Raw genomic sequence first — 14,735 nt, forward strand, 5'->3', positions numbered from 1 at the left:
TTTTCTAATGACAGAGACACTAAACTGGGCGTCATAAAGCGCCGCAACATAGCCTTCCCAAAACCGGCTTAGTTTGGCCAGCATGTTGGTCACAGAGCGGAAACCCACACACTTGGAAAAATATTTTACACAACACTCACAACAATGGTCCTGTTTTGTGCGATATTTTCGTCCGCGCGGATAAACAACTTCGTTCCCAGACAGTCACTGCACAACACTGCAGGACGCCACATGCCAGTTCGGGTGAGTCCAATCTGCCCAGGAGGGGGGGGGAGGAACGAAATCGGCCAAACGTAGACGGAACAACCTCTGTAGGTGGTTGTGAGGCCTGCGACCAACAAAATTGTTCCTATGAATTCATGATGTCTGGAGAAGCACCAGCATAAGCTCATAATAATAATAATAATAATAATAATAATATCTGGTGCAAGGCCCCCAGATAAGTAGGATCTTGGATGAGTGCCTGAGTTGTATAAATCATGGAGTTTAGTGTTTAGTTATAGTTGTGTCAAATCTCCATCTTTAGTTGTTCCTGCTATTGCTTATCTTTCTATTCTCTTTTGATTATAATGCTCTACTTCATACATAAAATGATATAAGAATTGTAAGAAATTAATTGATTGAGTTGCTTTATTTTACTTTGCTTTTGTGCCACTTTTGGCTAATTTGCAAAGATGGGGATGAGTGATGATGTGATGAAATTGATGAATAGACACTCACAAACACTTCATGCCCTGGCTGGGATTCAAACCAGGGACCCCTTGTGTTGAAGCAGGATGTGATAACCACTCCGCCACAGGGGCCGGCTTGAAAGAAATTAGGTTTACTTCTTTATTCATTACTTATGTTCAAATAGGCTGATTTAGTTAGTAGATTCATTTTTGTGGTGAATTACATAACATGCGAGTGTGTATTATAGTTACTTGGAAGAGAAATGAAATTTAATAATATTTATTTATTTTTTCAGTTTCAAGCAGTAGAGGCTCTAATGTGTCGGTGAAAAAGAGCCGCAAACACAAATTATTTTCAGAAGACAGTTTGTATACAAACAAATTTATCCAAATAACAATTATAGCACTTGTAGTGGTAATGGCTTTCTGGTAAGTAAAACAATGTTATCTATTATACTTGCATGAATCTTTGCTACTTATTTTATGATTCTAATTTTTTTCCAGAAAAAGATGCATTCTCTACTTGCATTACTAAGCAACAAGCAAAAGCAATCAGCTTCGACCTGAATAAATTGGTATATATATAGGTATTTTTACTAAAAAAGCAAACACCATTCTAATATATCAAATAAAATAATTTTTATAGTTCTTTATGGATAGTGGTTCAAGTTTCTATTATTTTTGGTTGTTTTTTTTCTTTGTCGAAACATAACAAATGAAAGTTCATTATGTTAATTATGTTATTTATGTGCATGGTTTATACAAGTGTTCCTATATGTTAATAGTCCTTGCAAATGGTGAGAAAAATATAAGATTTGTATCAAAGAAGGAATATTATTTGTGTGTAAATCTTCAATCACACAGTCATTTTCAGTTGATAATGATGTTCCCGTGGATGAAGAGATACCAGAATACAAGGTCTTTCATAATTTCCTCTGGGATTTTGGAAGTTTGTTGCTCAGAGGCCAACTCACTCACAAGGAATGGAGTAATATCCAAGTTTATAACCCACCTTACAAATGTTCGATATGTCCTCCCTTGGTGACTCGGCAGACATAAAACGAACACGTAGGTCAGGAATCACTTGAGACTGTGGAGATATCTGAGCATAATTACAGAATTAACATCTGTCAAGTCACCAAGGAAGGTCGTATCAAACATTTTTAAGGTGCATGAAGATTAGGCACACACAGGAGATATACCACGTAGAAATTTCAGTGAAAAATGCAGGCTTGACCAGGACTCGAACCTGGGTCTCTGGCATACCGTGCCAGTGCTCTACCACTAAGCTACCAAGCCAGCCTGGCCTCGCCAGATTTTTCGCTGTTGCTGTTTTTGCCTGTGTGGAATCATCTCTGCTAGTGCTACTGCAATAGGATCTGTTGCCAATGAAACACTGTAGACTTTGACGTTGCCTGGTTCTTCCCAGTGTAGAGGAGGAAATTTGTAAAGTGGTTTAAAAACTTGAATATTTACTCTCTTCACTGACATGCTCTCATCTCTGTGGGTGAGTTGGCCTCTGAGCAACAGACTTTCGAAATCACAGAGGGGATTATGAAACACCCTGTGTTGAACACAGCACTAAAGTTCAAGAGGGTAATCTTCAGTGGCGAAGCATGACATTTTTATGTAGTCATCACAAGACTTGCCAAACGTCAGGGTCAATCTTTCAAGCTGGGAAGGGGAAGGGGGAGGGGGCATTCCTACATTGATAATGATGATAACAGTGTTCGTACATGACGTGTGAAGTAGAGATGGCTAAATCTATTCTAAAAAAAAAAAATGGAAAATTTTTTAAACTTCTCTCTCTGAAATTCGTCTTGTTTCCGAAATCCAGGTAGTAGAATTTTTGAATTGAGTTTTTAGATTTTCCGGAATCCTGATATTTTTGGCTATCCCTGGTGTGAAGTAAGATATGTTAGGGAAAAGGTTCTGTTTGAGTAAGTATGTCTATCACCTCGAAAACAAAAATCTTGATCAATCTTGTCATTTGTAAGCATAGTAAACACAAAACAGCAGGAAGTACTTCGTGTTTTGTAAACCAAGAACATCCCCCCCCCCCAAAATGATATTTGAATCGCAGGATCCAATAATATCTTTCTAGCACTAACCGTGGGGAAATTTATGCTTTTGCTTACTTATATTTTTTCTATGCACCATTACTTTCACCATGTATTCTGTGTAAGTTGCGTTGCGATGCTCTTCAATATGTTTTTTTTTTCTCTTAAAAAACAGAGCATTGCATGCTTTACAGTGCTGGACATTCTGAGAAGTTTCATCTTGATGTCACAGAAACCCTGCCGTGTTTGCAAACAAGGAGGCTGAAAAAAAATGTCTCTCATGACCAGACCTTCAAAAGTGGGAGAATAGCGGTCTTAAGGACCTTGGATTCGCAGACCTGCTGCGATGAGCTGGCCCACCTGACACTATTGCACTCAACGGAAATGCAGCGGGATGTTTGGGCACAGGGGGAGGGGGTGTAGAACTGGGCTCTCCTTTTGATGTGCTAAACTTAGCGAATCTCTTGTGTATTTCTAGCTGTTTAATGGTGTTCACTCAAATAAGCGAATATTCTGATTTATTTTTTCTTCTTCCCTAAAATATTTAAAAAGCAATATTGTTATTATTTTGCTTTGTCATCGCCGCATCCTCCGATGACAGGATGCCTCACCTTTGGTAATCTTTCTTCCAGTAGCTTACATGGCAGGTTACAGCAGCATGGCACTGCTGCAGGGAACAATGACATTATAACGTATTTGTCTGTAAAGTTTCATTGGATTGTATGTATGTATTTTTTTTTTTTTTTTTTTTGCTGTAAGTATACACATTCATTCTTGAGTAAATATGTTACTTAATACACTGATAAAATTTAATATTCATTTTCCTTCCAGTATGGTTTCTATGGCTACTTTGTTCTTTCTGGAGATTCAAAAGAATACAGGCAGTCTATCAGGGTAAGAGTTCAAGATAATTTGCTATTCAGCTCAATTACTCAAAATCACCATGGTTTGTTTTATGAAATTAAATCGTTTACCATATTTTCAATCATTAAGTGTTACCAGACAAATGTATGAGGTTTCAAGTAATTTTCCTCATTTCTTAAGAATGTTAATTGAATATTACTTGCATAAATATAGTGAATGGGATTTTTGTGTAGCCATAAGGGAGTATGAAATTTCCCCCTTTTTTAAATCCTCTTCCATCATTTTCATATTTTTAACATCTGAGGCTATGGGCACGTAAAATTCTGTTAGCCTCCCTCAATGAATACCACTGTGGCTTCTGACTACAAACAGAAAGTTGTAAATTTTATTATGAAATGCCACATGTTGCAATTATCACATGATATTGGACACGTGACCTTTGTAATTTCATTCTCTTTTTTATTTTTTTTTTATTTTGTGTTAGTGATAAGTGAGTAAGATTAAAGGAAGACCTACTTCATGAATTATTTTCCTCAGTTAAAACTTTTTTTTTTGAAAGCTTACACTTATGAATTTGTTTTTAGTAATTTCATTTTTATTTCTGTCTTTTGTCATAGAATTTTATTAATCCTATTTGTCTACATATTTAATATTAAATTCACAATTTATTAATCTCTTATAATGGCTAAGGAGTTGTAATAAAATTATTTGTAAAGATACTTTATAGAATATTAATCACAAAAGGTCATGACAGTTCAGTTATGTCCATCCATCCATCTGGCTATTTATATCTTCAAAACTATTGGAAATCAAAAGTAAAGATTTTGTACACTAATAGTTCTGAGAGTCCAACAAAATTGTCACAATCAACATATCTGCCTGACTTTGAGAGACAGCAATTAACATCATGTGACCTAATTATATCTCAGACAATGCAGATCTGTCCATTTGTTGTTAACTATGGACATGGGGCAGACTGGGAACATCAAAAGGGTAGTGGAATTTAATTGGAAGGATGTCTTGAGTAAAATATTCTCCCCCACTATACAAAAGTTTCCTGGAAGACTTAGTATGGCAATCTATGCTACATTGGAGTAAATCAGGCCTGTTTGAAATACAAACATGGAATTTTCAATCAATTGGAAAAAGTTTTTATATTACCATAGTAACCATTAACTCAGAGAAAGTCAAAGCATCCACTTTCAGTTTGAATGAGAATTAGGCAATAAGGCTACTGATGGGCTATTCCTATTCCTCAATAAACTAGAAATAAGGTTTATTTGGAAGACTTGAAGCTAAACTGTCATTTATTATCAATAAATTTATCACACAACTATATGATTCCCAGATATCTTATAGCTCGGTTACCATGTTTAAAGAGTCAAAATAAATTATCAATTTTCTACTGCGATTTATCAGAGCATCTGGTTTTGATGCTGCAAAGTAATCACACAAAAATTGTATTCGTCCTGTATAGTTAATTTGGAGACTGATATCTTGCAATCACAATCAAGTTCCATGGCTATTCTATCAGACATTTCATGGGAAAACATAGAAGAGAAAGAGAGCGGGAGAGTGAGAGGGGGTGGGGGGGAGACTGTGACTGACTGGCTCACTCACTGGTAAAAATTGTCATAAGTTGCTGATTTTTAGGGTGAGGTTGGAGAGCATAACATTAACCTGTTTATTCAAAGTAAAACATTAGTTTGCAAATTGATATTTGAATTTTTACTTCATAGCCTCAAGGTTTGGAATAACGCAATGTAAAATTATTTTTATTTTTAGTAGGTTGTCAGCAACACAGGTGCCTCCATTGACAACTTCTGCTTCAACACCATCATCCATGAAGCCTACAAAATACCCATCCTCTTCCAAAGAGCTGTCATGGTATTACACATCACAGAAAATTAAGCCTCCTGACATCAAGCATTTTTCGTCACCCTTGGAACCACAAACCACAGAGCCGGAAGTTTTGGAACAAGATGCTGTTCCAAGGGACTACACCCTGAGGCCTCCGGTGTTAGGCCGACCGCCCGAGTGCTTGCATCCCATGCACTATTTGGATGGTGAATCTTCAGCATGCCAGGTGAAGTATTCGCAGTTTTTTTTAGACATGTTAAAATATATCCTCGATTTTAATTTACACTGAAATAGATATGAAATGTAGCAGTTCAGTCTTATGTTGGTTTCATGCTGAAGTCATAAGGATCACATGCATAGGGCATCAAGCCATTATTTGTATTAATATTATTCTAAATGAAATGTTGTATGGCTTAATTGTAACCCTATTGAGATAATATATATATATATATATATATATATATAATAAAGGAAATAAGAAGGAAATGGGAAATACTCACCAGACACTGGAAAAAATTAGATTTTCATGGTCGCAAGCTGCCTCTTCAGTCATAGGTAAAAGAGAGATAGTGGAAACAGAAGTCAGAGTTTGATCTACAAAATTTCCACATCCAGATCAAAGATATAGGAGAAGGGAGGGTTGGGAATGCAGATGAGAAGGAGAAGACAGGGTTGGCTGGGAAAGTTACTGAGTATTTTTTTTTTTCACACCATGGGGTGTGGTTGTACTCATGACTGATATGTAGGCCCTCTCCCATCTTTTCTGTACTAAGGTGTTGGTAGATTGGAGTAAAGGGTGGATGATCACTACCTGCAAGCAGTTGTTCAAAGGGATATTGTGATTGTTGGCATAGACAGCAACATTGAAGTCCAGGCTTAGGGTGGAGGAGTGGTGGTTGTAGAATCAGAGGTTGAGGGCTATGGATGTTTTTCCAGGTAAAAACCATCAGAGATGTTGCACATGAATATATAGATACCATTTATGGTATGGCAAGTTCCTTTGATGCGCAGGATGAATTTACTAGTGGCGGTGTGGTACTGAAGCTTGTGGGAAGTGACAAAAATGGTGCTGGTTTTGCATCTTGGCAGTTACATCACCCCCCCCCCCATTCCTCCCCCTCCAACCTCGGATTTATTGTTTCATGCCATTGCACCCATACAAGCCTGGTAAGCTTCAAAGGAAATTTGGAAACTGAGGCAGCAGATTGCTGAGGGAATAATTATAAGTACCCACACTGCACCTATTACCGAGATTTGTCTATGATTCTTATCTGCATATGGATCTTTGTTTCACTTCTTGCTGTTAGCGGAAACTTGGTAGTAATGTTAATTGAAAAACAATTTTCCCAATGTTCTTCAAAACCCATGTTAAGTTGGAAAAGATGTAGTCTCATATTTAGGATGTAACTGGGGGACCATCTTGCCTCAATTCAATGATGAGTAACCTCCCCGATGGTGCAGTAGTAGCGTTGTTGCCTTGTAATCAAGGGGTCCCAGGTTCGATACCTGGTGGAGGCACATAGTGGTTCGGATCCCACTTTAAATTGTAGGTCCAGTTCCGATTAGCCTTACTGTGCATAAAGTGGACTTAAAACACCAAATCAATCAATCAATCAATGATGATGGATTCAAGTGATTTTATTAGCGAGATCGGTCATAACCTTTCAGTGCAGAGGTCAGCAGCATCTTACAATTGGAGAGTCATTTCGAGTTGAAATCAGTGAGTCTAGAATAGGCAAAGTATGAGTAGGAATGGTGTTGAATGGCACGTCAGGACCCCAACCCCTGCTAGTTATGCCTATGAATGTTAATGCACTGAAAGGCTCCTACAGAACAGTGAGCTTCTAACATAAAAAATGAAATTTTTCAGAATAAATAGTTTTCATTTTGATCATATAAAGACATTTCAGATTTTGCTTTCAATTATTTTCTAGAAGAGGTCCTTGAAAAATGCACTTTAAGTACAAAGGTAATTGGATTTCATATTAAGCTATGTATTCTTCAATACCAGTCCTTTGTTTTCAGATATTTACTATATAGATCAGTGTTCAGAAAGTTACTTTTTAAAAGAAATTATGTTACAGTTACTTATTTCAAAAAGTATCTGCTACTTAAAAAATAACTAAGTATCTTTTACAGCTACTTTCTGCTGGAAATTTCTTGAAAACAAATTACACATAATTAATGATTATTGATTGTAATAAAATAAATGTATGAGGACTAGTTTCCTTAGCCTTTGGCTATTTCACAAAAGTCATTTCACCTTCACATCCAAAGAAGACACACAGTTGGAAACAGAGTTGTCAAACTTAGCTCTTCCCCACACCACAGATTTTCAAGTTAATAAATTGTGTTGAAAAGTAACTGTAAGAGTAACTGTTGATAACTGTAAAAATGATAACAAGTAACTTCCAAACACTGCTATAGATTATGTTTTTATTATTGTAGGTTTTTTGCTGCTTGTCAGAGATGCCACATATTGAGGAAAATCAGGATCCCCAGGTGACCTCACAAGTGGAAGAAAACAGAGGTATACAACAAATGTGTAAGCAAATTATAAATTAAATTTTTCATTTTTATCTCTTGTTTTGGAACAAGGAATAAGTTTCCTTCATTATACCAAAGTTGTCTCTCTGTCTTGAAAAATATTGAAACTAATGGCTCTCAGATGTGAGATTTTTAAAATCAGCTTGCCACAAGATTTTATCACTTAATTTTGGATAATTGAACTGAACTGAAGTATGATCTGCTTTACATCAACTCTGGATATTATCATTTAGGGTGTTGCCTCATGTCTTCACATGAAACCTTAACAGTATCTGATGTTTTAAAACATTGTGACTTACATTTTCAAGGGTAGCGTATCACTGTCATCACCACCTTGAAGCAGCAGCTATTACTGACTACACAATCAGAAAATTCACTTGTAATATCAATTAATGATAATGATTTCTCAGGTTAAATTATTATTACAATAGGCCTATATTACTAGAGTCGCATATTTATGGTGAATAAAATATCCAGATTTCAATGCAACAACTTGGCACATTTTGGGATCAAATGCAGTATATAAAATTGCATTTCAGTGTTAAAATGGTGAATGAAATCCCTAAATTTGATTAAAAACTACACTCGTAATACAAAACTAACTTTTCCCTTCTAATAGCACATTTGTAGTTGTCAGAGTATTAAGTTTATTCCTGTGTAAAGGAGTCCATTTTTGCTTCTGAAATATGTACCGCAAAATTAAGCAATTTTTTGTGATTTGCATAGCTCTCAGGATAATTCAGACTTCAAATAAAATCACGTCGGTAAATATAAACTCTAAATTTCGTGTTTGAAAATTTATTCCGTACTTTACAGTTCATTTCGCACCATTTAGTGACAAAACATGGTAGGAAAATGCACCTCACATATTACAGAAACATGCAAAATGAACATTACGGAGTGTTATTTCAAATTTCGTGTTTCCGTCAAAAATGAAATATGCATGCTTCTATATATTACCTTTTACTTTGAATGTTGCTATTTATATAACAAAATATATTTGCCACATTTCATGAGAGGACAGTAGCAATAAAACTTGGAAACTTGAGTATGTCTCCCAGTTTCAACACCCAAGATTATCAACATATCACGTTGTGTTGCAGGAGGTAGGCCTGATCACAACGATGAAGTGTCAGGTGAGGTATTTCAAAATTGTATTTGTTGGGATGTTTCAGAAACACACCAAGAAGTTATTATTTTAATCTGCTATTCATTGCAATTTGATGTATCTGTTCAATGTCTTGATAATGAGGATTGATTAATTTTTTAGCAGCATTTGGAAACCATGAAGCAGCAACAGTGACAGCAGCAGCTAATAGCCTTGATGACATCATGAAGGCTACAAGGGATTCCCAGAGTGACTCCCTTGAGCAGAACAGCTTTGATGTGCAGGAACTGCCAAATGAACATCATGCTTTAGTTAAAGAGGTAATGTTTTATTTCCAAATGATATGTTCAACATTTAATTTGTGAAAAGATGTAGATATTCTACTGAAAGATAAAGTTATACATTAAATTGGGATTGGCAAATACGATAGATATTTTGCAAGTTACAAAATGCTGTTCTGTGGAAATCATTTGGAAGCAAGTTTTGATCTTTGAAAGCACAAAGAAACAAATTTCTTGGTTTGATTTGCTCATAAGGAATGCTTCTCATGTAGGGAAGTACAAAGTGAATGTTTTAAAAATAGCTAATTTCAAAATATTAATATATTTTCAGGAGTAGAGATAGACAACATATTCTGAGTTCATTTGACTTTTCTTCTGATTCACCATTTCTTTGCTTCCAAATGAGCTCAGAATGTGTGCTCTAGCTTCACTAATTCAGAAATCTTACTAATTTACTTCAAACTAATTCTCTGTATTGTAAGAGTCATTAGAGTAAATAATTAATATATACACAAATGCACTAAAATGAGCAAATGAGATTTAGCATTATGTTGTAGATTTCTTACTACAAATACATTGCATTCTGTAAGTCTGGGTATATAGGCAATGTGCTTTCTTTAAGAAGGAGAATGCTCTGAATTTTGGCTTTTACGTTGCCCCACAAAACCAAATTCAGTGGAGTGAGATCTGGGTTCCTTGGAGGTAACTTAATTTATCCTTGGCATACAGTCCAATATTCTGGAGCCTGTATGTTAAAGCAATGTCTCACTGGAGAGTAGCTGTCCTGTTGAAAACTCCTATGGGTCCAGACTTACAGGACACCCTGTATATTGTTGTGTTATATGTTATGTATAATCACAAAGCTACAATGGTAAATTGTATTATGTGTGTGTTTACACATACACTCGGAAGTCAGACATTCCTGGTTTAAATCTATGATACAAGGATTTCTACATGTCACTTAGTTGGAAATGGTAATGGAAAGCAGCCACTGGTTCCCCACTTGGTGTTTGGTTACAACACTGTTCAATTGGACTCTTTTCAAAAATTGGTCATTAAACTACTAAAATCTTAATGACATGATGAAGGGACCACAACCCCTCTCCCTATAAATTGAAGGGACCAGGGTTCAAATCCCAAGTAAAGTATAAATATTTTTGAGAACCCTTTCATTTCATTTACCATCCACTTAATACCATCTTTGTTATTAACCCACAGGTAGAAAAATGATGTTTAATAACAAAAATTCAATTAATAATTCAGGCAACCAATTTTTACTTTTGTGTGAAGATAAGTAAAAAATATAGATATTCTTAAAATATTTTTTTTGATCAGATTTAAATTATTTTGTCCCCCCCTCCCCTCCCACAAAAAAAATTCTATGACACAGCATACATCATAAATTTCTTCTCTAGGCATCCTTGCCTGTAGAGTATGTTTACTATATACTGATATTGTGACTGATGTTGCAGATGAAAGTTTTGGAGACCTCTATTCTAGCACAGATTCTGATCTTGAAACTAGTATTCCATTTTCAATTTCCTTTACAATTAAAAAAAAAAAAAAAAGTTTTTGTGGACAACATGCCAGTTCTGTGTCTTCTAAGTGATTTGTGATCTTGGTCGATCCTCACCAACAGGCAAGGTTCAGTTTAAATCCAGTCAAAATTTAGATTGTTTGCACCTCCTTTATGGTGCAATGAGATAGAAAACTAGCAAACGTTTAAGTTGTGCTTGAATACTATTTGCTTTAACAAATGTTCTTTCTTTCAGCTGAAGGAGCTTTACCTCTCTCTTGAGTCTGAACTCACACTGAAATTAATTACTCACTCTCTCAGTATATATATATAGAGATGATGTACTCACTTGTCCAGGAAGCTGGTTTTTGAAAACCAGTTTCATGCAGAAGTGAGTGCATGAGCTCTCTCTACATATTTACTAGCACCTCTCTCTTCCCAAAATATGAATTTACTTTGTTACAGTAAATAATATATTCCTTTAATTCCTTTTTTTTAAGCCCTCATCTTGGTTGACTGTGGACAATAGTCAACGAGATGTGAATGTAATGAGAAGAAAGAGGCGGACTGGTTCACAACATCAAATCATACATGACAATCAAGAAGGCTTAGTTGATGGGGATGGTAGCCTGGAAAGCTTACCAGGTAGGAGCTTTGGTTAACCTACTCATTTCTCTAAGAAATTGTATTCTTTTCAAAAATTGATTTCCAAATTATGTGTTTATTGTCTTGGGTATTGCATGTAAATACTATGAATGGGCCAGTAGGAAAATTTTACTGATATGGATAAAATACAAATACATATTTTTTAAAAAACTAAAATTATTCATAAAGCAAGTAATACATTTGAAAATTTGTTCTGTGTTTATTTTTGAGGCATATGGAAAATACAAATAGCTGTTGTCAGAGAAACACTCAGAGTTTCTCTTATTCAAATATCTTATTTGTAATGTCCGAATAGGTGTCCAATGTGGTCATTTATTATGAGCTCAGATGCATTTTGCAAGAAATAGAATATCATGTGTACATACATCACATGGAGAATGATGCCAACACGACACTTTCAGCAACATTACAAAAAAAAATTTAAAAAATGAGAGTTTCTCTGATGATAGCAGTCTGTGTTTTTCATGTGCATCAAAAAATAAACATAGAACAATTTATTTTTAAATATTACTTTCTTCATGAATAAATCTGTATAAGATGGCAGTCAGTTGTTACATATGGATCGGAAACATGGACAGATAATATCTCATAATCATTGAAACATGAGGACAGATAAGATATGATATGTAAACCAGAATTTAAATAATGGCACAGGAAGTGTTGCTACATGAAGGAAAATTTCCCTTGGTGCAGGGAAATCTAGATCCAATTCTACGTAAAAAGGGCGATTGTATTAAAAATATAGATATTACCAGAAAAATTGAAGTTGTCTGCCTTCTGCTTTTGTTTATTAACCTGAATGCATGCATTGGTGTTTTATTTCTAATACATCTAATTAATCTAGATCGGTATATTATAATTATATACAATAAATAAGAATTGTTGAAGTAAACCTGGTCAAATTTTCAGAATGCGCCACTGTTCACATGATAGTACATCGTGGAGCATTGGACTTCTTGCATGAATATGTTACTCTTTTCAACAAACTTGATTTATGTTTATAGATTTAGATTTAGATTTATTTCGTCCATTAATCACATTTGCATTTTTATGCTGTGATATTGGACACGTCAGTCAAACATTACAATATACTAATACAATGAAATATTATAATGTAATTTATCATTTTGGAAGAAGCTACTGAACATATCTGAAAATATATCAAAAATTTATTGCACATTTAGTTTCATGCCATAATCCTTATGAAGGTTACATAAATGCATACCCCTTGAAATCATCAACTTTGAGGCAAACATACTACTACCTTGCATTGAGCTTCTCAAAGCTGCAGTGGCCCTTCCTAGCCTCTCATTGGCTCATTTTCACTGATTTGCCTATCATTTAGCTAGGGTCGATGCACATCCTTGACCTGTTTAACTCTGCCTCACTCTCCCCAATAGTGTTTTAGATATATTAATTTCTAATTTCTTATTCTGGTTTCAGACAATGAGCAAAACATGTTCTCAGTAACTCTTCAAGGTCGTCATTTCAATCAGACCTTGACATCAGAATTCTGCCTGCCAGAAGCGATGGACTACACTCGATGCATTGATAGGACGGCCACAAACTTTACATATCAGATTCCTGTAAGCCGTTTCATGCCTGATGAAAACCTTGTTCTTCAATTTCAGTAAGTAATACTTTTATCCTATATTTTTCTAAATTCATAATGTTGTTATCAGTGAATTAGAACCATACTTCGAACATTTGTACATGATGCAGCTTTTTCATATGCATACAGGTAGTTTTGCTTCATGGGGAAGTATAGATGCTTAGATGTACAGGATAAATCAGGTTGGTGACATTAAAAACCACTCAAACAATACATGCATTAATCAGGGGTCAAAATGGACCAGAGCGAGATTCCGGTTCATGACTATTAGAAACCTTCTCATCACTAGAAATCAGAGACAAAATGTACCCCTTGTGCATAGGCAGATTATCTGACATAGCGAGTTATGCATGCATGCAAATGCCAGGTGGAAGTTCCTTTGCAACTAGTCTTTATCTTACTTGCCACACCAGTTTGCATTGAGAAAGTTGTGATGCTTACCCATGATAGTGCAGAATAAACTCAAATTTAGTGCATACTCTGCTTAATGAGTCACTATTTCAATTGCTAATGTAATGCACCCAGGTAGTTTTTGTTGTATTATAATTTCAAGCTTTTTCCTATTTCATTCTAGTTCAACACAAATTTCTACACTTCACCCAGAAAATTGTGATTCGCCAATTCACCCTGTTGATTGCTTCGGGAGCAGAAGCGACTCTCATTTGTCATCACAATCATCAGATGAAGGAAACCAAGATGGGGTCTTCTCTCTGAATGTTGGCCATTTCATTTCCAAGAGTTTCCGATTCAGAATACCCATCTACTCCACTGTTAGTGTAAGTAAATAGAAACCGTAGATTAATAAAACAATGTATTTTATTTGTTTATGCATATTCAGGTCTTATCATCAGCTCAACAGCATGTCTTTTATTATTTTCTTTGACGTAGTGTTTGAAAAATTTTGGCAAAAGTTTTTAAAAATTAATTATGGTAATGTGATTTAAAAGAATGTTTACATTGAGTGACCAAGTGCATGTAACTGAACATAAAATATGACTTGTAACTCATAAATAGAGGCAGGTTTATGTGCACTAACAAAGGACAAAATATGCATTAAAATGTTGCTTCAATTTATTTGCTTTAAATTAATTGTTTTTACTAACTAAGGGCTTTCATCCCTTTATTAGGAGTAAGAACTAAATAACCTCATTGCTGATGCATCCATTATAACTTTTGATAATAAAATTAATCAGTGGATCCCTCATTCCAAAGGAGACTGCTAAACTTTTGAATATACACAATCGTAATATGAATTGTTACTTCACTTGGTATAATGAAAAGAAACATGACAAGGACATTTTCTTCTGTTGCATTCCTGCATGGTTTCAATGTAAAGTAATTTTATACATCAATTTGACAATTTCATGCACAATTCCAATAGCTAATTTTTGTGGTTTTTGGGATTTTGTGCTCGATTTTTCATATTTTTATACATGAATTGATCATTAGTTAAGTCTATGTGAAGTTTTGTTTTTTGCCAGATGTGCAGCTAAACAGGTGATTACCACTGTCTGCCTGTTTGTGCAATGCAGGCAACCTTTGAATACCTC

At 35.1% G+C, this 14,735-nt stretch overlaps 1 protein-coding gene and 1 non-coding gene across 9 annotated transcripts in view; one reads left to right on the forward strand and one right to left on the reverse strand.

Moving 5' to 3' along the window:
• LOC145986627 (uncharacterized) overlaps positions 1-14,735 on the forward strand; it is a 219,896-nt gene that overhangs the window by 198,745 nt on the left and 6,416 nt on the right. For 4 of the 8 annotated variants that reach the window (XM_083120859.1, XM_083120862.1, XM_083120865.1 and 1 more), the window contains 8 exons: positions 968-1,100; positions 3,563-3,625; positions 5,381-5,681; positions 7,904-8,000; positions 9,273-9,430; positions 11,408-11,552; positions 13,017-13,203; positions 13,760-13,961. In XM_083120859.1, the coding sequence (XP_082976985.1) occupies positions 968-1,100; positions 3,563-3,625; positions 5,381-5,681; positions 7,904-8,000; positions 9,273-9,430; positions 11,408-11,552; positions 13,017-13,203; positions 13,760-13,961 (1,286 nt within the window). The remainder of the gene's footprint in view (positions 1-967; positions 1,101-3,562; positions 3,626-5,380; positions 5,682-7,903; positions 8,001-9,272; positions 9,431-11,407; positions 11,553-13,016; positions 13,204-13,759; positions 13,962-14,735) is intronic. The other 4 variants (XM_083120861.1, XM_083120860.1, XM_083120863.1 and 1 more) reach the window with 4 other exon arrangements.
• TRNAT-GGU (transfer RNA threonine (anticodon GGU)) lies at positions 1,900-1,970 on the reverse strand. Its single transcript has one exon. It is a non-coding gene; the product is annotated as a tRNA-Thr (tRNA).

The sequence above is a fragment of the Lepisma saccharinum genome, chromosome 4 (genome assembly GCF_977018435.1).
Source record: "Lepisma saccharinum chromosome 4, izLepSacc3.1, whole genome shotgun sequence".
Lineage (NCBI taxonomy): Eukaryota > Metazoa > Arthropoda > Insecta > Zygentoma > Lepismatidae > Lepisma > Lepisma saccharinum.